Below are 26290 nucleotides of genomic sequence, written 5' to 3' on the forward strand. Positions count from 1 at the left end.
CAATTTATCCTCAGTGATTTATGTTGTTCATTTTGTGTCCTTTAGATGTCACTAGAGACCAGTGATCATTAACAAAATGGTAACGTGACCCACGTTACCATTGAGGGAGTTCGATTAGGATGAACCGTGTTACACCGGGTTATGGCCCGTCATATGACCGGGCAAAAGCGCTTAGGTTGGAGCGCCCTTTACATATCAACAAGTGGGGTTTAGGGTTATTGGAAACTCATGTTGTTCTGCTCGAACAGTACTCTGCACCTCCTGGTCATATTGTCAATGTCAACCAGGCAGCACGATGCATCATTCAGAAACACACAACATGTATTTTCCTTAGGATAGGCATATGCTTATCCTATGCTTGCTTGGGAAGGGAGATATCATGTGCATTTTGATGAAGAACAAACAACATTTTTATATATGAAACCTCAGAATCCTAAGTCATTACTCCATGTTCTTGACATACTTCAGTTTGTTTTGAACGGGGCACCCGACAAACCCTGGAAGCAGTCTGGTTTCAAAACGAATGTGATCACTTTTCACCCAGTGTTAACTCCGCCCATACGGGCACCGGGGACAGCTTAATCGAATCCTCCCCTTGGCTCCCTCTCATACAGGAAGACTACACTACCTACCCTCTCTCTCCAAGTGTCCCTCACAAACAAACCCCAGTGTGAACCGGCAAACACTACTGGGATTATCTCACCACTGCCAACACTGTAGCAATTGAGGGGGAATAGACATAGCAGGACTTGAATTTACGTTTGAGGTAAGTACGCTTTTACCGCAGGGCCTCACCTGCACTGACAAACAGGGAGGCTACAACATTTGAACAGTATATTTCAATTAAGTATCAATAATTGCTTGGATAAAATAATTTACTGAACTGAATAATAGTAGGCCTACTTAGTATAGGCATGATCTGAGTCCATCTGCTATTCCAATTCCTGTTAGTTTTATTACAATATATATTTTTTTGTGTAAGAACAAAAAACTATTATAGCGAAGGATGATTACAAAGATTGGACCAGCCAGAGCCAAGAGTTTGTTAACTTCTACATAACCATTAGGCCTAGTAGCATGGCACTCAAGGCTAACTTTCACAAATTTCCTGGGGAACTGTGAAAAAACGAGGGCATTATAAAAATAATTATAATCCCATTGATCCTATTAGGCACTTGTTTGCTTTAGAAGCTTATTGCAGTTTCATTTTCTTTGATCTCCACACCTTAAGTGATTGCGCTGCATGTAACGAAATACCCAGTCAACAATTCAAGTTCCTTAATCCTTCAACACTTGAGAGAATTGTGTAGGCCTGTGTGAACAAATTCTAATGAATTGCAGATAAACCACCCCTTATTGCTTTAGATAAATTATCTATCGCTTTATTTGCAAATCCTTGAAAATTGCATAAACCAAAACAGGTAGCAGTTGTAACCTAATTAGGGTAAATATACTTTAATAATGTACCTGGCTGTACCTACATGTAGGCTAAACTATCTTGCACTGTAAACACAAAGGCATATTGTTTTGGTTCCTTTTTAAAGTGGGACCCTTTTTTCCGCAGGATAACTTTTTGCACATTAATTGCAACCACAAATCAAGTCAAACTTTCTAAGAAAAGGTAACAAAATATTTGTATTAAGACCCGCCCATTTCTCAAATCCTGTTGTTAGAATGACGGAAAACCGTCGCTTCTCGTCCTGCTATTGGTCGGGAAAATGCTTTTCAAGGGTAACTTGTAAAGTCAATATTTACAGTGAAGCTTTCGCCTTGTGTGATGACCCGACTGAAAATATAGTTAATATCGTTTGTAGCGTCTGGCAAACCAACAGCTGTCCGCTGAAGGCTTATGAGAGGACTGCATAGACAGAGTGAGCTGAAGTAATGGTGGTAAGAACCTGTTCCGTTTCAAATGTTTATTAATTACATACCATATGTTTATTACATGCATGTGTTGGCTGCCGTTGGTGTAAACAAGTACTCTACATTTGGAACATTTGACCATCTCTGTGCGATGACCCGATGCGTAACAAATGTATGGTGCTCAATTACAATGTTCACTGTTTACCACCATGACATGAGGTAGTGTTAAGTTGACCACATTTTAAAATACCCAAATGTGGGACAACAGGATGATTTTGCTGGACATTCGCAGTTTTGTCCGCGTGATAAAATATTTTTTATTTCAGTTAAATCTCATATGTGTTTGAGGTGACAGTAACGTTATGCTATGCTATTATAGGTATATTTGCTTCTGTTATGTAGAATACTAATTAATCAGTATGTGATCCTCCAAGACATTGCTTCAGGTTTCTTCTAACTTTACTAAATGAGCACCATACAGCTCCCGCTGTACCGAACGAGCTACACTGAACAAAAATATAAACGCAACATGTAAACTGTTGGTCTCATGTTTCATGAGCTGAAATAAAAACCTCACCGACATTTTCCATGAGCACAAAAATATTATTTCACTCAAATGTTGTGTACAAGTGTGTTTACAGCCGCGTTAGTGAGCATTTCTCCTTTGCCAAGATAATCCATTCACCTGACAGGTTTGGCTTGTCAAGAAGTTGATTAAACAGCATGATCATTACACAGGTGCACTGTGTGCTGGGGACAATAAAAGGCCACTTTAAAATGTGCAGTTTTGTAACCAATGCCAAAGATGTCTCAAGTTTTGAGGGTGCATGCAATTGGCATGCTGCCTGCAGGAATGTCCACCAGAGCAGTTGCCAGATAATTTAATGTTAATTTCTCTACCATAAACTGCCTTCAACATAATTTTAGAGATTTTGGCAGTATGTCCAACCGGCCTCATAACCGCAGACCACGTGTAACCACGCCATTCCAGGACCTCCACATCTGGCTTCTTCACTTGCGGGATCATCTGATGGGGTAGTGCTGAGGAGTATTTATGTCTGTAATAAATCCCTTTTGTGGGGAAAAACTCATTCTGATTGGCTGGTCCTGGCTCCCCAGTGGGTGGGCCTATGCCCTCCAAGGCCCCCCCCCCCCCCCCCCCCCCCATGGCTGCACCCCTGCCCAGTTATGTGAAATGCATAGATTAGGGCCTAATGAATTTATTTCAATTGACTGATTTCCTTATGTGAACTGTAACTCAGTAAAATCTTTGAAATTTGTGCATGTTGCGTTTATATTTTTGTTCAGTATAATTGTATTGCACCTAGCCTACTCTTCCCTCGCGCAAAATATGGTGATGCAGAAACGAGAGACCACATGTGCAGCTGTTTTATGAAAATCTAGTAATATGTGGCCAAGGAAACAGTTCTAGTTGGTCCCAGGGATTGAGACTTTTAAAACAGGATTGAGTAAAGTAACAGCAAATATGTTGAATGAGCAACTAATGAGCATGGAGAACCTCCCAAGTTTGACAAATTGACCTGCCTTTCAGTCTAATATGGCTATTTATTGAATTTTGTAGCTCTTCGTCATAGACCAGCTTTGTAAGTAGCTAGGCCTAACTGTCCTCTCCAAGTTTAGCTGGAATTTTCCCGAAAGGATTTGGGAAATGTGATTGGTTGACGATAGGCCTATGACATTGGCATGATTGTCTTGCTCAGAATATCAGATCTCAACAACGATTGGAGAAGTGTTTAACATCAGTACCACATCCTGATGATATAGGCCTACATCTTTTCATATACGCAACGTGACTGCAAAAGACAGGTTGGAATGTGTGAATGAAATACAGGAGGAACCAACCTTTTTTCTGTCCAAATTAGTGGTGTTTGAATTTGTTGATAAAATGCAGGACATGATTGTTTGGTTGCAGAAGAAAAGGCCACTGTCAGGGACATGTGGTCACCCTAGTGTGTGTTTTGCATAATTCCCAGCGGGAACCGGTTTCTGCATTACCAAAACAAGTCATCCCTGAATTTTAGCCAAGCCTACTCACAGACTTAAATAAAAGTGTTTAAGTCTGTGAGTAGATGATCATGTTGGCAGATACTGTATATATACTGCAGATACTGTATAGCCTACTACTACAGCAAAGATGGTTTGAAAACACTATTGAACACACTTTTTCATTGAAAAAGGAAAAATAATCATTTTGAGTCCATAATTGGTTTGTCACTTGTTGTTGCCATCCTTGTTTACATAGTGGTTATTCATTAGCCTACCTAGGGCCCAGGGGTGAGCGTGAGAGTTTCTTGGAAGTCAATATTAGGCCACATGCAGCAGCAGACGCAGGTAATGGAATGTTATCTAGGCCTACCTGAGCTGTAAATCCCACATCATGCAGATAACATATTCTCCATAGGTATTCTCATGTTATACCTGGACGTTAGCCTACATGGTGCCTCCCGTTCATTGTGCAGTAGTCTTTACTGGTTTTTTGAGGGACGTTTTTTTGTGTGTTTCAGGTTAGGTCACTGACTGACATCATATCAGATACAGAATGATCAACTGCAGTATTGTTTTACTGTAGACATGACAGTATAAGGGTTATGTAATGAAGATCATGAAGGGACACCAAGTTCATAGTGTCCTTTGACAAGGATGTGCGAATGACATTATCCAAGTGTTTGGTGCTGGTTTATAGGGGATGGGTGGGGTCGAAGTAGCATAAAGGTATAAGTAACTCTACAAACATTGCTTTATTAACACTTGCATAAACAAACTGTACTAATAGTTTCATCATTGTTTTTTATGAATTACTTGGATATAAAACATGTTATTGGAGTCATTAATGTGGCATTTCTATGATGATAATGGACCTATAGAGAGAGAACAGTGTATGAGAAGACCCATCTGGGTGTCAGAATTTGCAGAACCTCTCAGAGTCTTATTAAATGAATGTTCCAGGCTAAGAAGGGTAAGCCTTTAGTTTTTGTATGTTTATCTTGTGTTACTCTTATGCTTATATTGGCCTGGATACAGTTGTTTTTACCCACCACCTCACAGTATCAGGGTGTTTTCTCCAAAGGAAACATGCAGAGGAAGACATTTAACACCAGGGCCTGTTTGACGTCACAGGTCATGAGCTGCAGTGTTCAGCCGTGCAGTCTGTCTTTATCTACGTCCTTCAAGCAGCCCGGGGTAGTAAAACATTAGACCTTGTGTTGGGCCTATGTGAAATTTTGGACTGGTTTGTGTTGTAGGCTGGCTGTGACTACTGTGTCTAATCCCCTTGAACACATTTTTACATGGCTGTGTTTGTATCCTGAGTGCCTAAAGTTGGAATCTTTGGAATGTGTTCCTAGCTACAGCTCTTCCCCCTAGGTTATACTAAAGGGTTAACATTTGTTTGACTCCTGGGGGGCAGTATCTAGTACTGGGCATTTCCATGTAAAAGGCCACATGAGCACTAACATGAAGTTCATAGGAGCACATACAATTTGGTGTCAAATGAAAGCTAAGAGTCTATATTTTTTTTAAATGAAGGCACATCAATCTTTCAACCATTTTCCATCCTAAAATTAGGAAAAAGCAAAGGCTTTGCTTTTTGGTTAAACCAATGGAAAAGGGGTCTTAAAAGGTATAAAAAAATACACCAAAACACAGTAATGTTGAAGTTGTTAAAAAGTGTACGTCAGAGAGTTATATAAGGTGCTATCATAATCATTTACTCCGGTAGTAAGTCATGTTACAGGTCGTGACATCCTAATCAGGTACTGATAATGCACTTGTATATCTATCATAGATAGGCGCCCTACTAGTACCATCTCTGGGTTGGCCCATTATCTCAACATCCTCCTTTTCATATAGAATTAGCTCGAGACCTCATACAATTTTAACACCAGCCCTTATGAAGATATCTATTTACAACATTATCATCTTTATTTTTTATAATTAACAAACATCAGTTCATTGTCCATTTCATAAGGGACAAAGTCCCTGTACACACTTAGAAAAAAAGGTGCTATCTAGAACCTTAAATGCTTCTTCGGCTGTCCCCATAGGAGAACCCTTTGAATAACCACCATTAGTTCCTTACTACAGAGGGTTCTACATGAAACCCAAAAGGGTTCTACCTGGAACCAAAAAGGGGCGGTCTTATGTTAGCCGCTGCGCTGGCAGCATGTTGGGCACCTCTGGGAGCCCCGGGGCCTCCTTCCTCATCCACATCCTCCTAACATTGTGGAGGCAAGGTTGGCAGAGATGACAGACCTGGTGGGATCTCCCTAGTCTCCCCACAATTCATCCTGCACACACCATCCAGAGGATATTCACAGTCCTCCCATGCGGCCACTCTGTGCTCTCCTGAACGTTGGTGTATGTCCCTCCAGTTCCTTCAATACTTTCGGCCCTTTACTTCCACTTCATAGGACCTTGCGCTGATGTGCCTTATGCATGTGCCAAGACTCCATGTGGCATCCATTGCTTGAGGTGACAGGAGCACTCTAGCAGCTTGGCCTTTTTTTATTACAGGCATATTTTTAGCATGTTGGTCATAGTACTGTTTTGACGTCTCCTGATGTGCACACGTGTGCCTGCACATCCCAAATGACCTTTGGTGTGAGGAGCTTGGGAGCTGTTTGCAGCAGAGAGCGAGTGCGTCTAGACATTAAGCGCTGTACAGGACTGCTACTGAAGGCCTCTGTGGAAGTATTTCTCTATGCCAAAATGGCTTGCTTCACATCTTTGCCATCCTGCATAGCCTTTGTGATGAAAGCCGTTACTATTTTCACAGCTGACTCAGCTTTCCCATTACTCTGACTGTGGTGGGTTGAAGAGGTCACATGATGGAATTCCCAGGCTTTCACAAACAAAGTCTTGACTCGTGAACTTGGGGACATTATCTGTAACTACACTACTGTCAGGTATGCCATATCTGCTGAACTGCTGCTTACAACAGTCGTTGATGCAAGTCGCTGTTGTGTCAACTACTTTCTCCACCTCCCAAAAGCTTTATCATAGATAGGCGGCCTACTAGCTCCATCTCTGGGTTGGCATGATGCCCATTATCTCAACAGAAGTAAAGAACCCTGCCAACTAATATCAACATGTATATTTATTTTTGCTGAAATGATTTCCCTTCTGTAAGTTAAGAAATATCACAGAGTGTTATGTCATTCTGTTACCAAAACCCCAAATATCTTTAAGATATTTTCAAATTTCTCTCCCTCATGAGGAGATTGAATGAGATCTGTTACTCACTTGCCAGTCAGGAAATTAATTTAATAGAAGGAGAGGATAATCCTCTATGTCATTTGGCAATCCAAGGACAGCTATGTTTACGCCAAATGAACAAGAGGCCAATGTTGTCAGTCGTGGGCCAAAACCACATAACCATATGATCTCATTTACCATAGACATTAATCCTTGTGAAGCTGATATTATTTTTGAAGTGGCTGTGGGTACGAATTCTCTGGAACCCTCTTCCCAATAGCTAAAGGCCTGAAGCTTCTGCTCATGTGCGAGATTCTCTACTTTATGCACAGTCTCTGCTCTACTTGTTCGGCTGCCCAGAGAACAAGCTACTCTGGCGAATTTCAGTGATAGAAATGGAGAATGGTGCTTGTTTAATAAAGTTAGATCAAAGCTGAATCAATGTCTGCAAGATCACATAATGATAGTATTTTACAGAACAGAATATAATAACTTAGTATATAACCTTACTGTAAGACAAAAAACACACTTAATTTCTTTTCTCTCATGCGGCCAAAACCCAACCGTATGCACCACAGGGCGGTTACCTTCGGAATCGCAGCCTCTGCCTCTTTCTTTTGTGCAAATTGTGCTTGCATGTCCATTGCCCATATCCTAGAAACACATACCCAAATACATGCACAAACACACACTCCCCTTACACAAATAATCGTCTGGTTTGCAGGATCTGTGACGAATTACTGACGCATGCTTGTGTTTTCTATCCTCCCTCAGAGGCCATGGCCTCACTAGGGTTCAAGAATCCTGGAATATTGACCTCTCATAGCCATCTGCTGCTCTGTGAGACACATCCCCACATGCTGTGGAGGAACACAAACAAAGACACTGTAGAGCCAGAGTCATGTCACAGACCCAGACCATGAGAACACCAAGGGATCCTGTGCAAATAAAAAAATAAAGAAAAATGGTCACATGCACCGAATACAACAGGTGTAGACCTTACAGTGAAATGCTTACTTACAAACCCTTAACCAACAATGCAGTTTTAAGAAAAATAAGTGTTAAGAAAGTATTTACTAAAATAAACTGAAGTAGAAAAAGTTAAGAAGACAAATAGAAGCAACAATAAAATAACAGTAGGGAGGCTATATACAGGTGGTACCATTAAAAAGTCAATGTGCGGGCCACAGATTAGTCGAGGTAATTGAGTTAATATGGTTGTTGTGGGTCATGTAGGGTTAATTTACCTGATGAAGAACATGTTGGTCGAAACGTTGTTTGTGTATCACAGTAAGTTTAATAAAAGAATCAACTTTGGGTGCAGCAAAACATTCTAGACAGGTCTTAGGAAATCAGAGTGACTGTGTCCTATCTTTCTGTTAGGATCTCAAAGAATTACTATGTTATGGAATGCCTATGACCTCACACTATCACTATGTGTGGCCTCGGTAGCATCCGGCTCCTACAGTATAGAGGTGTTCTCATTGACAAAAACCCTTTTGACAGGATACAAACTTACACAGGTGTTCCTGGTGAGTCACAACAAACCTCCTACCATTCGCTTTACATTCGTCTCTCCTACACCTCTCAACAGCAGGAAAAGGGAGTCTGCGTCACCATTGGTCTGAAAATCAGTGTTATTAACGGCGGCGATCTGTGGCAAACTGCAGGAACGCTCTGAGGCACATCTGCACACACATCAGTGCCAAGAAAGTGTCTAAATATGAGAGTGTGCTCTCAGGAATGAGTGCGTGCCATGGATGGGGTTGTGCCGGTGAATACCACAACTTATGTAGGCCGAGGACTGTGATTAGTAACATAGTGCCTGGGCTCATCCACTACATGTGTTACCTTTGTAATGTAGTTGTTTTAAAAGGAATATAGATTGTGACTAAAGTCACATTGTTTTGTTTGTGTGTAAAATGCATTCGCTACATAAAAGGAGGCTTAGGGACAGCCATATTTATAAACTGAAAAGGAGAAGAAAACGTCTCAGTCATTCAAATCTCAGTCATCAGCTATGCATATACAGTAGTGTAGACATTATGATGCTGAGAACTGAAGCCCACTTTAGTCTGGAAATGTACTTTAGAAAAAAAAGTGGTGGCCACAAGTATTCTCCCAGTCTTTTTCTAACCTCTTTCATCACCTCTGTGTCTCTCCCACCATCTCTCTCTCATCAGAACGGTCCCTCCACAGGGTGATGATGGGACTAGGCAGGACCTCGTTAGGGAGAGCCAAGTATATCAGTGTGGACGTCGGTGGGGAAGTTTGCATGAGTGACCTTGTAGAGGTTAAGACAACACTAGTGGCTGTCCGCTGCGCTGTTAGGGACTTGTGATACTGCCAGTAGGATTGACTTGTGATACTGCCAGTAGGGTTGACTTGTGATACTGCCAGTAGGGTTGACTTGTGATACAGCCAGTAGGGTTGACTTGTCATATTGCCAGTAGGGTTGACTTGTGATATTGCCAGTAGGGTTGACTTGTGATACTGCCAGTAGAGTTGACTTGTGATACTGCCAGTAGGGTTGACTTGTGATACTGCCAGTAGGGTTGACTTGTGATACTGCCAGTAGGGTTGACTTGTCATATTGCCAGTAGGGTTGACTTGTGATATTGCCAGTAGGGTTGACTTGTGATATTGCCAGTAGAGTTGACTTGTGATACTGCCAGTAGAGTTGACTTGTGATATTGCCAGTAGGGTTGACTTGTGATATTGCCAGTAGAGTTGACTTGTGATACTGCCAGTAGAGTTGACTTGTGATATTGCCAGTAGGGTTGACTTGTGATATTGCCAGTAGGGTTGACTTGTGATACTGCCAGTAGGGTTGACTTGTGATATTGCCAGTAGGGTTGACTTGTGATATTGCCAGTAGGGTTGACTTGTGATATTGCCAGTACGGTTGACTTGTGATACTGCCAGTAGGGTTGACTTGTGATATTGCCAGTAGGGTTGACTTGTGATATTGCCAGTAGGGTTGACTTGTGATATTGCCAGTAGGGTTGACTTGTGATACTGCCAGTTGGGTTGACTGGCGCTGTCCATGTACTAAAAAGCTGGGTTTGGTTTGGTTGGTCTAGCAGTTAGAGCTGCCTATTTGCTGTCTGTGGAGGCTGAAGACGCAGAGCCATTGGCAGGAGTTATAGGAGAAAGTAACTAAGCTTGGCCTAGGCTAGGTGCAAGTGTCATGGATAGATTGATAACAGGAGAAATATAAGTTGCTCTGGATAAGAGCGTCTGCTAAATGACTCAAATGTAAAATGAGAACACCTAGTACTACACTTTTAAATTACAGCTGTTTACCTAAGTAGTAAAATAATCATTTTTTAAGAAATAGTGCATTATCCTTCTGGGTGAAGGGTTAGACAGGGTAACAATTGGAACAATCAACTGTCATGCCTATCAGGTGACGGTAACCCAGGCAACAACTGAAAGCATGCAGTGGGAGGGTGTTTCTATCCAGACTCCACCCTCTGGTCTAGCCCTATGGATTGGAGAGTGGGAGTGAACTAGCCTACAAAAGTTCCCTCCCTAAATCGAAATGAAACCACTGTGGAATGCACATACACTCCTCTTACACACCCTCACACTCAGTCATGCCCGTCGATCAAGTCAATGCTTCTTCCTGTTTTTTTGCGAGTTCCCTCTCTGTTTTGTCTCGTTTGGCTAAATTGGGCTTAGTGGGAGCTCCTGGAGAGAGTGTAGTGACAGAAGGCTGAGCAGAACAACATAGCTGCTTGAGAAGAAGGGCTCTTTGTAAACGTTTACAGGACTTTTTGAGTGGGTGAGTTTTGACGGTGTCCATGAGATCAGCCCCCAGGGGGTTTGTTGAGTAAGGGGGTAGGGGGAAGGGAGGAGGTGAGTGTGTGCCTGTGAGGTGAAGAGAGAATTTAATATTCCTTCCCCTGGACTGGAGCAACCCAAAGCAGACAGACAGAGACTCTTCCTGATGGATCTGAGGGTGAAACCATACCTAGAATTCCCAAAGACTGTTAAAGAGTAAACGTCACACACATCCTGACCAAAGGAAAGGAGAAGGGCCTGGAGGAGCATGGAAGCACTGAGGGAGTCTTTTCTGCATTTGACCTTTCAGATGTCCACGTACAAGAGGGCCACTCTGGACGAGGATGACCTGGTGGACTCCACCGGAGATGAGATCTACCCCTCCTCTGCCATGCAGGTAGGCACAACTATTCCTTTGTATAAACATTTTCGACAAACTCTGACACATGCCAAGTCTGTCTAGAGACGCACTCATTCTGCTTCTTTTGTTGTTATGTGATGATCTGCTTACATTGTATGACAAATTCCATTCCATTCCAAAGAAATTCATAACCATTGAGCTAATCAAATTCCAGATTTTCTATTGTCTTTGTGAGGACTATGAGCGCCATGCTATTTCCTGACAGCCTGCTATTCTCTGTCAGCCATGTGCTATGTTTAACATTAAGGGCTACTTGAAGAGAAAGACTTCAATCTCAGGAGGAACCCTTTTATAAAACAAACTACCCTTTACAGTGGCCCATACAGTATCTGCATTTCTGGGTGCTTCAAAAAGCCTGCATAATCAGTTGCCGAGCCCAGCAGAATACAACAGTCTTATAACTCTGAAATAACCCCTGTGCAGGATCCTTCTTTTTCCCCTGCACTAAGTAGAGCAGAGATATATCCACAACTGATTAAGTAGAAGAATGCAGAACAACATACTGCACATACTGTGGATTGTTGTTTTTTTGGATTATCATAGAAACAAACATATCCGTAGATAGAGAAAGGTATACTGAAGTTTTAGAGGCTACAACAACAGTAGCTATGTAACTGAAACCAAAACAGGTTATACAATAGACCTGCGCTGTCTGAGTCAGTGGCTTCACACATGTCTGCCTACAAGTCTTCTCAATTGCACACATCAATACAGATTACAAGTTCAATCCCACCCAAACCTCAAAGTCTAGAGGATTGGGAAGCCTGTGGCGGCTTTGTCACCAGGGCTGCTCACATTCAGTGTGACATTTGAACTTTGCCTTAGTTAATGGGACTAAATCTAATTCTTTAACAGGTCTGGGATAATTGGTTTTCGCGGTGTGTGTAAAGCTCAGTGAGGGGAAGCCACATTAATTCCTATAGTAATTGAGCAGATCTAAAACTCAAGTGAGCTTTCAGTAAACGCAGTCAGGCTGACATTTAAAAAACATGACCATGTCCTAGTTCATCCATTGTGGTTAGTGCTCTGCCTTCCTGTTATCTGGGGCAGAGGCACAATGCATTTTAATGATGCTGGCTGAAGAACTATAAAGAAATGAACAAAATATGAATACATGACCTTTATATAGAGGGGTGTTGAAAGGCATTATTGTGTGGAAGCCATTATCTATAGTAATATACCATATGAGTCATTTCAACCATAACCAATACATTTTAGTCACACAGTATTAGCACTACTGCCTCTGGTGTTCAGTGTATCATCTATGACCAAAAAGAAGATACCATTCATAGAACATAGAGTGGTTTGTTTGCCTGAGTACCGTGGTTAAGGGTTGTATACCAATCATTGTAACCATTACATACAGTAACCAGTGTATGTGTGTCTATGGAGATGACACTGTGGTGCTCATTGCTGTGTGTGTGTGTGTGTGTTTCTGTACAGGTGACACTGCGACATGGCCCTGGTCCCAGGTGTTGGGCTGAGAAGACACACACTGAGAGGAGGCTGTTGGTCTTAGTGTGTGCTCTGTCTGTTGCCTTGTTCTTCTCTCTCATCACTGTCGGGATCTTCTACAAAGAGAGTGAGTGGCTGAGATTGTTAAGCCTGATTTGGCTAAATAATCCTGAGAAGAATTGACCAAACAACCTAGGTTTTCTCTTTTATGTTCATATAATTTGACAAAATGTTACTGGGTACAAATCTTTACTGAAAGATTTTCTCAGCTCAGTATTAGTTTCCTTGTATTTTGAGAAGGGAAGCAAATGCCCCTTCCTCCTATTCAACCACCTATCAGCCCACATGACAAATCTCCCGCTGTCTGTTATGACAACCGACACAAGAATGTGCTTTTACTACACCATTCACTTTCCACTCCTTTTATTCAGCTCCTGTTATTCATGACCCAAAGTCCAGTTAGTGCATTCTCATTCTGTCTCTTGTCTATGTTGATCATTGATTTAGACATTTTAAACGTATTGTCCTAAAAGAAACGTAGACTTATGTACAACATAGCCTCAAACATAGACACGAGACAGAATGAGAATGCACTAACTAGACTTTGGGTCATGAATTATTATCCCTCTAAAAATATAAAGATGTTTTCCACATCTTCTCCCAAAATAACATAAAGGGAGTTGCCAAATGCCCCTTGGCTGTAAATCAGCTTTTGCAACTAGGCCCTTAAAAATTCCAGAGCACTTTCTGATAAAATACTGTATTATCCATCTCCTTATTCAGTCCAGTGAAAGAGAAAGAATACTCCATGAACATCCGTTTACACTTCAGCTTTCACAGCCAGTTAATGTATGGCAATCACGTCAAAGCCAACGAATGCCCATCTTAGAACCAATGTCAGCATCGGACAATGGCCTGCTGAGAATTTTCCACAACCGTGCCTCGACATTGTCCATGAGACAGGGAACCCAGAGAGATGGGCCTGGCTGGGTGATTGATACACTGCACCTGTGGATAACAATTAGGTGTGACAGGTGCAGGCCAGGGGCAAGAGCAGTGCATCAGGACCAGCTGTTGGAACGGTGGGACAATGACTGACAGTGATCTCGTCTGTGGCACAACCTCTCGAGCCCTTCTCTATTTCACTGTTTATTTCTGTAGGAGTTTAGAGAAGGAAAATACATTTTTCTTTGAGGTTATATATTTTTTTGCAGTAACCCGTTGAAAACAATGATTTCCAGATGGTCTGAAAACATCCATGTCGTGACATATTTTGAATTATTTATTGAAGGACCTTGAAATATACTAGCTGTTTAAGAAAATAAATAGTGTTGTCCATGTTGAGGCTGAAGTAGCACAGTGCCTATAAGAGGTATCTGATACAGTATGTTTAGTTGTCTTGTCCAACTCCCTGTTGGCAGCTCACCCTGGCATGTGTCTGACGGAGCCATGCATTACTGTGGCCAGTGCTGTGATGGGAGCCCTGGACCACTCGGTGGACCCCTGCCATGACTTCTACAACTTTGCCTGTGGGGGATGGGTGAGGAACAACCCCCTCCCTGAGGGAAAGTCCCGCTGGGGTCCCTTCAGCAACCTATGGGAGCGCAACATGGCTGTCATGAAGCACCTGCTGGGTAAGGTTTCTCCTCAGGGGGTGGGGTGTCCTTAGCTGCCCCTCTCACCCTTAACAGCCTAGAGAAATATAAACAAACAGTTAGCTAGTTCTTATTGCCTCACTGTTCTCTCTATATTTTTGTTATCCCATTGTAATGTTAGATACGTTTGTAGAAGACTTAACTGTGAAACCTGTCGTGTTTGGCAGAGAACACCACTGTGAAGGGGCTGAGCAAGGCTGAGGAAAAGGCCCAGAGGTATTACAAGGCCTGTATGAATGAGACTAAGATTGAGGAGTTAGGGGCTCAGCCTCTACAGGAGCTCATCAATCAGGTGAGTTCGCTCATCAAGAGGCATCCTCGTCCAGTCTTCTGCCATAGCGCTAGGCACATATAAGCTATGTTTATGATGTGCTAATAGACGTGTAAAATGTTCTTTATGATATACAGTTAATTACCCTAAATGTATCCAATGCCCTGATATAAAGGATCACCACCTCTCAGGTTTTAAGTGAGCCTCTCTCTGAAGGAGATCATATATTTTTTTCTTTCAGACGGGGGGATGGGCCCTAACCGGCTCCTGGGACAAGAACAATTTCCAGGAGGTTCTACGCACAGTGTCGGCCAACTACCGCTGCTCCCCATTCTTCACTGTGTTTGTCAGCACTGACTCCAAAAGCTCCAACAGCAATATTATCCAGGTGAGAGAAGAGCCAGTGGCCCCAGTGGCTCCAAGGCTCAGTGACTGTACGCCCAGTTACTCCCACAGGCCTCCTCCTCACTCCTTTAGCTTTTGATTTACATTCCTATTTACATTTGTCAGAAAAATCATCAAACATCACTTATCCCCAGATCTGCTCAGAGAGGTTTGACATATACATTTACATGCTCTTTTTCAAAAAGATGTGCAGAGGGACATTAGAAATTGTAAGGTTAATCGAAGCTGCAGTATACTGTAGAGTAGATCCTGCAATACTATACTATCAAAGAAAGAGGCTCACTTTGCTGAGAGTGCTGAAATGTTTAAATGAAGTGTGAGATGGTAGTCATGAACTGTTCCTTGTACCTACAGGTGGATCAATCCGGGCTGGGGCTCCCGTCACGGGATTACTACCTTAACAAAACGGCCAATGCAAAGGTACTGACAGGCGGCCGCACTATGGCACTGTGGTGAATAGGCTTAAAGATTGTAGCATGATGACAGACAGGGTAAGGGAGGACATGAAATAGATCAGTGCCTTGATGCAGAGGCCTGGTTAAATTAGGAAATTAACTTTATACATTTGTACACTATACTGAGAAACTTATCTCGCTAGATATGTGTTTTATTAGGAATAGAAAATATCCAAAGCGGCAGTACAAACCCTACAGTACCCCACTTGGACAGACCATGTATAAATAATATAGAAAAAATGTATAGCTCAAGGGATAACTCTGTGCTTGTAGTAGTCAGTATTTTCCTAGCGGTGGATTGTGTTTTTAAATTAATTTAGCCAACATTTCTCCCCCTGTGCTTCCCACTTGGTCTCGGCAGTATCTGAATGCGTACCTAGACTTCCTGGTGGAGTTAGGGGTCCTGTTGGGGGGCTCAGAGGAGACGTCCAGATCGCTGATGCAGGAGATTGTGGACTTTGAGACCACCCTGGCCAACATCACCGTACCCCAGGAGGAGAGGAGGGACGAGGAGCTCATCTACCATAAGATCCAGGCAAAGGATCTGGCGGTCAGTACCCATCTCTCTACTGCTTCAGCTGATCCAAGCATCATGTCAACACCAGATATCCACCTGCAGTATCACTAGATACAAACCTACAGCAGATGACTCCCAGATTGAGATGTGTTAATGAAAGTGCAATTTGCATAGATTGTATTTTGGTTTAACAGTGCTTTCTGCAAGGTTTTTCTTACTGCTTTCTATTCATACCTGCTGATTAAAAAAGCAAAAAAATAAAAAATAAATCTGATAGGACAGGTGCACCAGTAGATATGTTGACAGTGTCATTGTTTCTTTGTGTTTCTGTAGACCTTGGCTCCTGCGGTGGACTGGATGCCCTACCTCACAGATGTGTTTGCTCCTGTACCCCTCAATGACTCAGAGCCTGTGGTGGTGTACGCCAAGGACTACCTCCAGAAGGTCTCTGACCTCATTGCCAGCACTAACAAGAGGTTAAAACCACTTTCTAGCCCTGCCTTCCACTCATTATTCATATTTGAATGGTGATGGACAGCACTATGTAATTAAGGTAACCATTGGGATGATATGGTTTATGTAAGATTTCATATCGGTCCAGCAGTGATATTATATGAGCAGCACAGGGGACATTATAAAACATTATGCAAACTGAAGTGGCAAGAAAAAGTATGTGAACCCTTTGGAAGTACCTGGATTTCTGCATAAATTGGTCATCAGATTTGATCTGATCTTCGTCTAAGTCACAACAATAGACACACATAGTGTGCTTAAACTAATAACACACAAATTATTGTATTTTTCTTGTCTATATTGAATACATCATTTAAACATTCACAGTGTAGATTGGAAAAAGTATGTGAACCCCTAGGATAATGACTTCTCCAAAAGCTAATTGGAGTCAGGAGTCAGATAACCTGGAGTCCCAATCAATGAGACGAGATTGGAGATGTTGGTTAGAGCTGCCCTTGCCCTATAAAAACACTCACAAAATTTGAGTTTGCTATTCACAAGAAGCATTGTCTGATGTGAACCATGCCTCGAACAAAAGAGATCTCAGAAGACCTAAGATTAAGAATTGTTGTCTTGCATAAAGCTGGAAAGGGTTACAAAAGTATATATAACAGCCTTGATGGTCATCAGTCCATGGCAAGACAAATTGTCTGTAAATAGAGAAAGTTCAGCACTGTTGCTTCTCTCCCTAGGAGTGACCGTCCTGCAAAGATGACTGCAAGAGCACAGCACAGCATGCTCAATGAGGTTAAGGAGAATCCTAGAGTGTCAGCTAAAGACTTACATAAATCTCTGGAACATGCTAACAACTCTGTTGAAGAGTCTACGACATGTAAAACACTAAACAAGAATGGTGTTTATTGGAGGACACCACGGAAGAAGCCACTTCTGTCCAAAAAAAACATTGCTGCACGTCTGAAGTTTGCAAAAGTGCACCTGGATGTTCCACAGCGCTACTGGCAAAATATTCTGTGGACAGATGAAACTATAGTTGAATTGTTTGGAAGGAACACACAACACTATGTGTAGAGAAAAAAGGCACACCAACATCAAAACCTCATCCCAACTGTAAAGTATGTTTGAGGGAGCATCATGGTTTTGGGCTTCTTTGCTGCCTCAGGGCCTGGACAGTTTATCATCGACGGAAAAATGAATTCCCAAGTTTATCAAGACATTTTGCAGGAGAATGTATGGCTATCTGTCCTCCAATTGAAGCTCAACAGAAGTTGGGTGATGCAACAGGACAACGACACAAAACACAGAAGTAAATCAACAACAGAATGGCTACAACAGAAGAAAATACGCCTATTGGAGTGGCCCAGTCAGAGTCCTGATCTCAACCCGATTGGGATACTGTGGCATGACCTCAAGAGAATGGTTAACACCAGATATCCCAAGAATATTGCTGAACTGAAACAGTTTTGTAAAAAGGAATGGTCAAAAATTCCTCCTGACCGCTGTGCAGGTCTGATCCACAACTACAGAAAATGTTTGGTTGAGGTTATTGCTGCCAAAGGAGGGTCAACCAGTTATTACAGTGAGGGAAAAATGTATTTGATCCCCTGCTGATTTTGTACATTTGCCCACTGACAAAGAAATGATCAGTCTATAATTTTAATGGTAGGTTTATTTGAACAGTGAGAGACAGAATAACAACAACAAAATCCAGAAAAACACATGTCAAAAATGTTATAAAATGATTTGCATTTTAATGAGGGAAATAAGTATTTGACCCCTCTGCAAAACATGACTTAGTACTTGGTGGCAAAACCCTTGTTGGCAATCACAGAGGTCAGACGTTTCTTGTAGTTGGCCACCAGGTTTGCACACATCTCAGGAGGGATTTTGTCCCACTCCTCTTTGCAGATCTTCTCCAAGTCATTAAGGTTTCGAGGCTGACGTTTGGCAACTCGAACCTTCAGCTCCCTCCACAGATTTTCTATGGGATTAAGGTCTGGGGACTGGCTAGGCCACTCCAGGACCTTAATGTGCTTCTTTTTGAGCCACTCCTTTGTTGCCTTGGCCGTGTGTTTTGGGTCATTGTCATGCTGGAATACCCATCCATGACCCATTTTCAATGCCCTGGCTAAGGGAAGGAGGTTCTCACCCAAGATTTGATGGCACATGGCCCCGTCCATCGTCCCTTTGATGCGTTGAAGTTGTCCTGTCCCCTTATCAGAAAAACACCCCCAAAGCATAATGTTTCCACCTCCATGTTTGACGATGGGGATGGTGTTCTTGGGGTCATAGGCAGCATTCCTCCTCCTCCAAACACGGCGAGTTGAGTTGATGCCAAAGAGCTCCATTTTGGTCTCATCTGACCACAACACTTTAACCCAGTTGTCCTCTGAATCATTCAGATGTTCATTGGCAAACTTCAGACGGGCATGTATATGTGCTTTCTTGAGCAGGGGGACCTTGCGGGCGCTGCAGGATTTCAGTCCTTCACGGCGTAGTGTGTTACCAATTGTTTTCTTGGTGACTATGGTCCCAGCTTCCTTGAGATCATTGACAAGATCCTCCCGTGTAGTTCTGGGCTGATTCCTCACCGTTCTCATGATCATTGCAACTCCACGAGGTGAGATCTTGCATGGAGCCCCAGGCCGAGGGAGATTGACAGTTCTTTTGTGTTTCTTCTATTCGCGAATAATCGCACCAACTGTTTTCACCTTCTCACCAAGCTGCTTGGCGATGGTCTTGTAGCCCATTCCAGCCTTGTGTAGGTCTACAATCTTGTCCCTGACATCCTTGGAGAGCTCTTTGGTCTTGGCCATGGTGGAGAGTTTGGAATCTGATTGATTGCTTATGTGGACAGGTGTCTTTTACACAGGTAACAAGCTGAGATTAGGAGCACTTCCTTTAAGAGTGTGCTCCTAATCTCAGCTCGTTACCTGTATAAAAGACACCTGGGAGCCAGAAATCTTTCTGATTGAGAGGGGGTCAAATACTTATTTCCCTCATTAAAATGCTAATCAATTTATAACATTTTCGACATGTTTTTCTGGATTTTTTTGTTATTCTGTCTCTCACTGTTCAAATAAACCTACCATTAAAATTATAGACTGATCATTTGTTTGTCAGTAGGCAAACATACAAAATCAGCAGGGGATCAAATACTTTTTTCCCTCACTGTAAATCCAAGGGTTCACATACTTTTCCCACCCTGCACTGTGAATGTTTAGTGTGTTCAATAAAGACATGAAAACGTATAATTATTTGTGTTATTAGTTTAAGCAGACTGTTTGTCTATTATTGTGACCTAGATGAAGATCAGATCAAATTGTTTGACTAATTTATGCAGAAATCCAGATATTTCCAAAGGGTTCACATACTTTTTCTTGCCACTGTACATATATAGTTTGCTTCCTTTCCTGAAATGTTAATGTGATGAATGACGTAATGAATGAATCTACTCCTACCTGTGCAGCATCCTGAACAACTACATGATCATGAAGGTGCTGAGGAAGATGGTGTCCATCCTGGACCAGAAGTTCCAGGATGCTGAGCAGCGCTTCTTTGAAGTCATGTACGGAACCAAGAAGGTGAGAGGGAGAGAGATGGAGATAATGTCAGTGCTTTAAGCTGGCAGGGAAATAGGCAACAGAACTCAGATAAGAGTACTCAAGGGGACTGGCTTTTCCTGCTGCTTCAGTCAACAGAGTTAAGCTATATTTGCTTATAGAACAGATAAAAATAAATGAGTGACTGAAACTATGTGGCTATAAAGTACACAGTAAATGGAAATTTACAAAGATAAAACGTAATAAGATGTGCACTTGTCAGTAGCGAACTTAATTAAACAAAGAGCTGATAAGAAAAGACTTTAGTAGCTGAGTCACTGTCATCACTAGACACACATTAAATTGACTGGACAGCTTTTTACCTTAGCTGTCTGCTGCTAACAGCTATCTGCTGTGTTGTGCTGTGGGGGTTCCAGCTATCCAAACCCTTATCTGAGCTAGATCCTGTTCCCCTGGCCTTGATTTCCGTTGGGGTCACACTGTTAAAACATACCAAGTGCTTTCTCGTCCTGTGTGTGCGTGTTTGCAAATGTGTGTGCACAATTCCTGAGACCATCCACACTACACTATTAGCACCCCTCCGTTTCTAACTCTATCACTCCCTCTGTCATTATTTCCCCTGTATCTACTCCTATCTGTCTCTTGCTCACCCGTTTCCACTCTTTTGGCCTCTTCCTTTCCCCCTGGCTGCATAGTCTCAGTTTGGATTCTAATATCTCCAGTAGGAGAGGGGAAGTTGGGGGGTGAGAGGAGGGTCCTGTCATTGCCAATCTCTGAGAATCTCACAAAAACAACAGTCAGCCCTTTTAGAGGGCAATGTGCTGTCTCCCTACACACTCTGATAAAGGCCTGGCTTCGCCTTGAGGTAAAGGATTCCAAGGAAAGATTGTTTGCTTCATATGCAAAACCAACACTACTACCTCATGCTTGAGGGGCATTATAAAATCTAATACAGTTACAGACTGATGCTGTGTTAGGATCATGCAGTGTTTTCAAGTATTTGTATAGACTGTACAGTCTGAGAGACAGTGCTATCTTGTTTGTTTAGGTGATGTCAGTGTTTTTGTGTGGGTGGTGTGGTGTCATAGTTCTCATGTGTTCAGTGTGATGTTTCAGAGCTGCATCCCACGCTGGAAGCTGTGCGTCAGCGACACGGACAGTGCCCTCGGCTTTGCTCTCGGGGCCCTGTTTGTCAAAGCCACCTTCGACGAGGACAGCAAGGCCATTGTAAGTGTTTCCAGGTATCACCCACCCATGCACTACCTCCACTATGAGCTGCCCCTGGGTGAGATTCTGACATGCCTTTCCTTTTCCCTGTCTGTCAGGCAGAAGATATGGTCTCTGAGATCAAATGGGCATTTGAGGATAGTCTGAAGTATGTGGGCTGGATGGACCAGGAGACCAAAAAGGCAGCCAAAGAGAAGGTGGGCGAGACGAGTTGCTTTGAATAACTGCCAGAAAGATGTTTTCCACTGTTAGGGAGAGGGAATTGTCATTACACTGACTGCAAACTATGGAAATGTTTCTTGCCTTGTAATTAACATGGTATGGTATGATGTGTCTATTACAGCTATAGCGTTTCAATTGTATTCCATAAGAGATTGCCCGGCAGGACACATAAAGCATTGTCCACAAAAAAGAACACCCTTGCCTTGTTTGCACTTACACTTGTCTTTTCTTGCCAGCACTGACTTTGCTGATAGCTACTTTTATCAAGGAAAAGTGTACTTACTGTGATATGTGGTTGTCTCACCTAGCTATCTTAAGATGGATGCACTAACTGTAAGTTGCTCTGGATAAGAGTGTCTGCTAAATGACTCAAATGTAAATGTAATAGTCATTTTTGCTATAATGGTCATGTTTAGCATAAGGCTCGTGAAACTAACTCTGCAGTGCCATCTGGTGTTAGCATCTGTCTCATTTCACCTCATCTGCTCTGTTATAGGCTGATGCCATTTACAACATGGTTGGATATCCAAAATTCATCATGGACCCCAAGGAGCTTGACAAAGTGTTCAATGATGTAGGTAAATATGTAATTAAAATAAATATGCATACTTCTGTTTTATGAAGTTGTCCATGTCATATCATATGTTGATAAAAAATACACAACTCTTTGTTGTCTTACTGTAAGACCCTGGTTTTGAGAAGGGTTGTCAATCTTGTTAGATATTGCTGCACTGTCGGAACTAGAAGCACAAGCATTTCGCTACACTCGCAATAACATCTGCTAACCATCTGTATGTGACCAATAAAAATGTATTTGATCTTACAGTATCTCATGTTTGCATTGCTTGTGTGTAAACCTCTTTCTCTGTCTAACCTGATTCCTCTCTCTTTCTCAGTTTGAGGTGGTTTCTGACCTGTATTTCCAAAATGTCATGCAGTACTACAACTTCTCTGCCAGAGTGACTGCGGACCAGCTGAGGAAAACCCCCAACAGAGACCAGTGAGTGTCTATAACCCGGCCCTCACCCTCCTGTTGCTCGCCTCTCCAGAGAGGAGGTCAAATGCTCTGACAGGGACAAATTCCCATTCTGACTTTAAGGAATACTGCTGACATCCAGAAACGTTCCCCGGGAACCAATATCCCTCAGCTGAACTGATCCTTTTCTCTCACTACATAGCCGAGTAGTTCAGGGTTCTCATTCTTTAACACGGATCTGAAGTCAACAGCCTAGCGAAGGGGATAGGGGAGAGTCAATTTTTGGTTTTTACCACCCTGATCTCAGACTTTTGTGCTCAGTTGCTGTTATATCCTATGTCTTGCATACACAGGTGGAGCATGACCCCTCCTACAGTGAATGCATACTACAATCCCACCAAGAATGAGATGGTGCTCCCAGCAGGAATCCTTCAAGCTCCTTTTTACAGCCGCTCTTGGCCAAAGTAGGTCCCTCTTCAGCCTATACAGTTCCCTAATACGTCCCCATTTCAGGCACAAATACAGGTACACCACATGTGCGCGCCATACTTGCATCAATTGTATACAGTATGTGTGTCTCCTTGAGTGTCTTCACATAGCCAATAATTGAATTGCAAGTTATAAAATGCTTTTATTTACTTTAAAGTATTTTGAATCTATTTCCAGGGCCCTGAACTTTGGGGGGATTGGTGTAGTTATGGGACATGAGTTGACACACGCTTTTGATGACCAAGGTAAGACCTTTAATTTTCATACAATTTGTATTGTCTTAACTCTTATTTATTACTTTATATGGGAAATAAGAAGTTTTGCTACAAACTAAAATGCTATATACTGTCTATTTTTTAAAATAAAGGCTGTATACTTACATGGCAGGGGAGACACTTTGATCACAGGGCAAGCTGACCCCTGCGAATTCACCAGAATCTCGACTGCATAATCTTGTCTGCCCTCTTAAAAAAAAGAAGAAACAAAATATATTATAGGCTGTTGAAACATCCCACCAAAAAACATCCCACCGAACGTGACACATTATGATATTAAATGAGGCATCCAGTTCTACAGCATATTTTTCTTTATGTTAAAGGGAGGGAGTACGACAAGGATGGGAACCTCCGCTCCTGGTGGAAAAACTCGTCTGTGGAGGCCTTTAAGAAACAGACCCAGTGTATGGTGGAGCAGTACAGTAACTACAGCATCAACAAAGAACCCCTCAATGGAAAACACACCCTGGGAGAGAACATAGCTGACAATGGTGGACTGAAGGCTGCCTACAAGGTGTGTATGACAGGGAGGTGTTAGAGTGGGATAGAACAAAGTAGACTTGACAATATGAAGAGCAAGAGCAATTCATCTTATACATACACATACTGTAAATGTGCAGACATTTCGGAATCATCAATGTGAGATGCAGTATTTGGAAGGTCAGAACTATGACACACATTACATGTTTTCTTGTTCACTTGATTGGGTCATTGTGGGCCGTGTCTTTACTCTGTGGTGGAAAAAACGGGGTTGCCTACATCACAGCAAAGCCTGGAAATGCAACAGGTGGCTTCGAGAGGCTTGGTCAGCCTAAGAGTGAGCTCTCAAACATTCTTTCCGTCAAATGAAAGTCATAGGTTATGGAGTAGATGAGCCAACCACATGGCAGAAAGGGGGACCTGCATGAGCGCTGTCTGTTAGTGAGGACTGAGGAGGAAATAAAGCTGAAGGCGAGCAGAAAGAGTCTGTTTTTTTTCTCATACTGTTCTCTATGGCGAGAGGAGGATAATGCACGCTGTCTGTAATATGACCCTTGTCTGCTTTGAAGGCTTATATGAACTGGATTGCAAAGAATGGAGAGGAGGCCACCCTGCCTGCCTTGGGGATGACCAATCATCAATTATTTTTTGTTGGATTTGCCCAGGTTTGTGCCACTTAAAGTATATCCATGTCTGTGGCAAATGTAGTAATGCATTCTCTAGCATTTCTACCTTCAACGGTGTTATGTATTAATTATAATGACCTATTACATTGATAATGTAAATTAAGGACTTTTCACTCTGAAATCCTTAATGTGTGTCTGTGCTTCCTGCTATATGTAGGTATGGTGCTCAGTTCGGACTCCGGAAAGCTCGCATGAGGGCGTCATCACAGATCCACACAGTCCATCAAGATTTCGAGTTATTGGCACCATCTCCAATTCCCATGAGTTCTCTGAGCACTTTGGCTGCAAGGCAGATTCCCCCATGAACCCTAAACACAAGTGTGAGCTTTGGTGATGCTTTGCTACCCATTTGTCGGTATGGCAGGTGGCAAAATGGGCATTGGGGATTTGGAGCAAAATAGAGGCAGAGTCTCTGAGGAAGGAGAGCATTGGTCTTGATACCACTAAAAATCCAGCTGTTTTACCCACTCTACCCTTCTCAGGGTCCTTATGAGGGCTGGAGGTTGAGCCAGCCCCAACTTTCTTCATAAAGACAATTTGTTTTAGAAAGCTGCCTCTTTTCCCCCCAATTAAACTCTATGAAAATGTGCCTTTATGTTTATATAGAGGAACAATTTTAACACTGGAAAGTGAAGAAATGGTTATAAAAAAAGGGAAAACTAATGGAACTTCTCTCAATCAGGTTTTATGTAGAGTTGTCATATGCCTTATTTTTCAACAGGAAGTGATATTTATTTTCTGTCATGTCTTTTTCACTGTTACAATTTGTATCTGATCAATCCACCTCTATGTTGTCTTCACTTATTGTATATTTTTAGACTGCAAAAGAATGACAAGTTGCAATTACTGGATTTGGACTGAAACAATATAATCCGGAGGAAACTGTCAATCACATCGAGAATACAAGTCAAGTAGATTGTAAAAGTCATATTTTATTATTGCCCATGATTGATCCGATTCAATAAGTTATGTGTGTGTCGTTTCTGCATCAACAAACCTAACACAACATCATCATTTGTGTAAAGTCTGATTGCTTAACGTCTCCAGTTTATACAGTAGTGATGTTTTAAAGAAGTGATCTTCCGAATTTCTGAATGCCTGATATAAGGGACATGGTATTTGAATAGTTTTCAATCAGAGAATTCCTGAAACTTGTGAAGGATGTATTGACCATCGAACAAGTCACATAACAGAGTTTTCCCATTCTGGAGCTGCTCATGCATGACAGGGCTTTTGTGTCAAAAACTATTTTTCTAATCTAATAAAAATATTGTCACCATTCTTTTGTATGCCCATCTTTTTCTATGGCTCGTCTGATGCTTCAAAGGGACTTTTTATAGTTTTTGATTCCAAAACAAATAAAAACTATCTATATATCAAAGCAAAAATAATTCAGTCTTACTGAATTACTTAGAAGAAAAAAAGTATGTCAATTGATGATTATTAACGACAGATGTCGCTGCACACAAACAATGCAGTACTGAGTACAGTACAATCCAGTACAAAGTTTTGACTTCTCGGGCTTTGCCTGTAAATACACCATTATCATTATGTGTACATATTACAATACCTGAACCTGATTACATTTGTATACATTATTGAGCGGTTCTTGAACGACCCCATAAATATAGCATGGGGCGGCAGGTAGCCTAGTTGTTGTTGGATCGAATCCCCGGGCTGGTAAGGTAAAAATCTGTCGTTCTGCCCCTGAACCAACTGTTCCCCGGTAGGCCGTCATTGTAAATAAGAATTTGTTCTTAACTGACTTGCCTCGTTAGAAGTTAGAGTTTATTTTACACACACACACTTCAAGACAGCCACTGCAGTTAAAATAATACATACCATGCATTCTTTAAAAA

The 26290-nt window shown here is 42.1% G+C and overlaps 1 protein-coding gene across 4 annotated transcripts; it reads left to right on the forward strand.

Moving 5' to 3' along the window:
* The first annotated feature begins 664 nt into the window (after positions 1-664).
* On the forward strand, positions 665-25710 carry LOC115150727 (endothelin-converting enzyme 1). Of its 4 annotated transcripts, none has more exons than XM_029694303.1 (19): positions 665-766; positions 11174-11260; positions 12728-12866; positions 14161-14373; positions 14562-14686; positions 14907-15053; positions 15425-15490; positions 15887-16075; positions 16376-16518; positions 19983-20097; positions 21193-21303; positions 21402-21500; positions 22022-22099; positions 22422-22525; positions 22855-22965; positions 23168-23235; positions 23589-23779; positions 24315-24410; positions 24589-25710. In XM_029694303.1, exons 2-19 carry the CDS (start codon positions 11174-11176, stop codon positions 24763-24765), a joined length of 2259 nt encoding a protein of 752 aa, XP_029550163.1. In that variant the 5' UTR covers positions 665-766; the 3' UTR covers positions 24766-25710. The 4 variants fall into 4 exon arrangements, with proteins under 4 accessions (XP_029550163.1, XP_029550162.1, XP_029550161.1 ...); XM_029694302.1 differs by lacking the exon at positions 665-766 and adding an exon at positions 1752-1890; XM_029694304.1 differs by lacking the exon at positions 665-766 and adding an exon at positions 10646-10864.
* Positions 25711-26290: the final 580 nt, after the last annotated feature.

The sequence above is a fragment of the Salmo trutta genome, chromosome 16, assembly GCF_901001165.1.
Source record: "Salmo trutta chromosome 16, fSalTru1.1, whole genome shotgun sequence".
In the NCBI taxonomy this organism is placed as follows: domain Eukaryota; kingdom Metazoa; phylum Chordata; class Actinopteri; order Salmoniformes; family Salmonidae; genus Salmo; species Salmo trutta.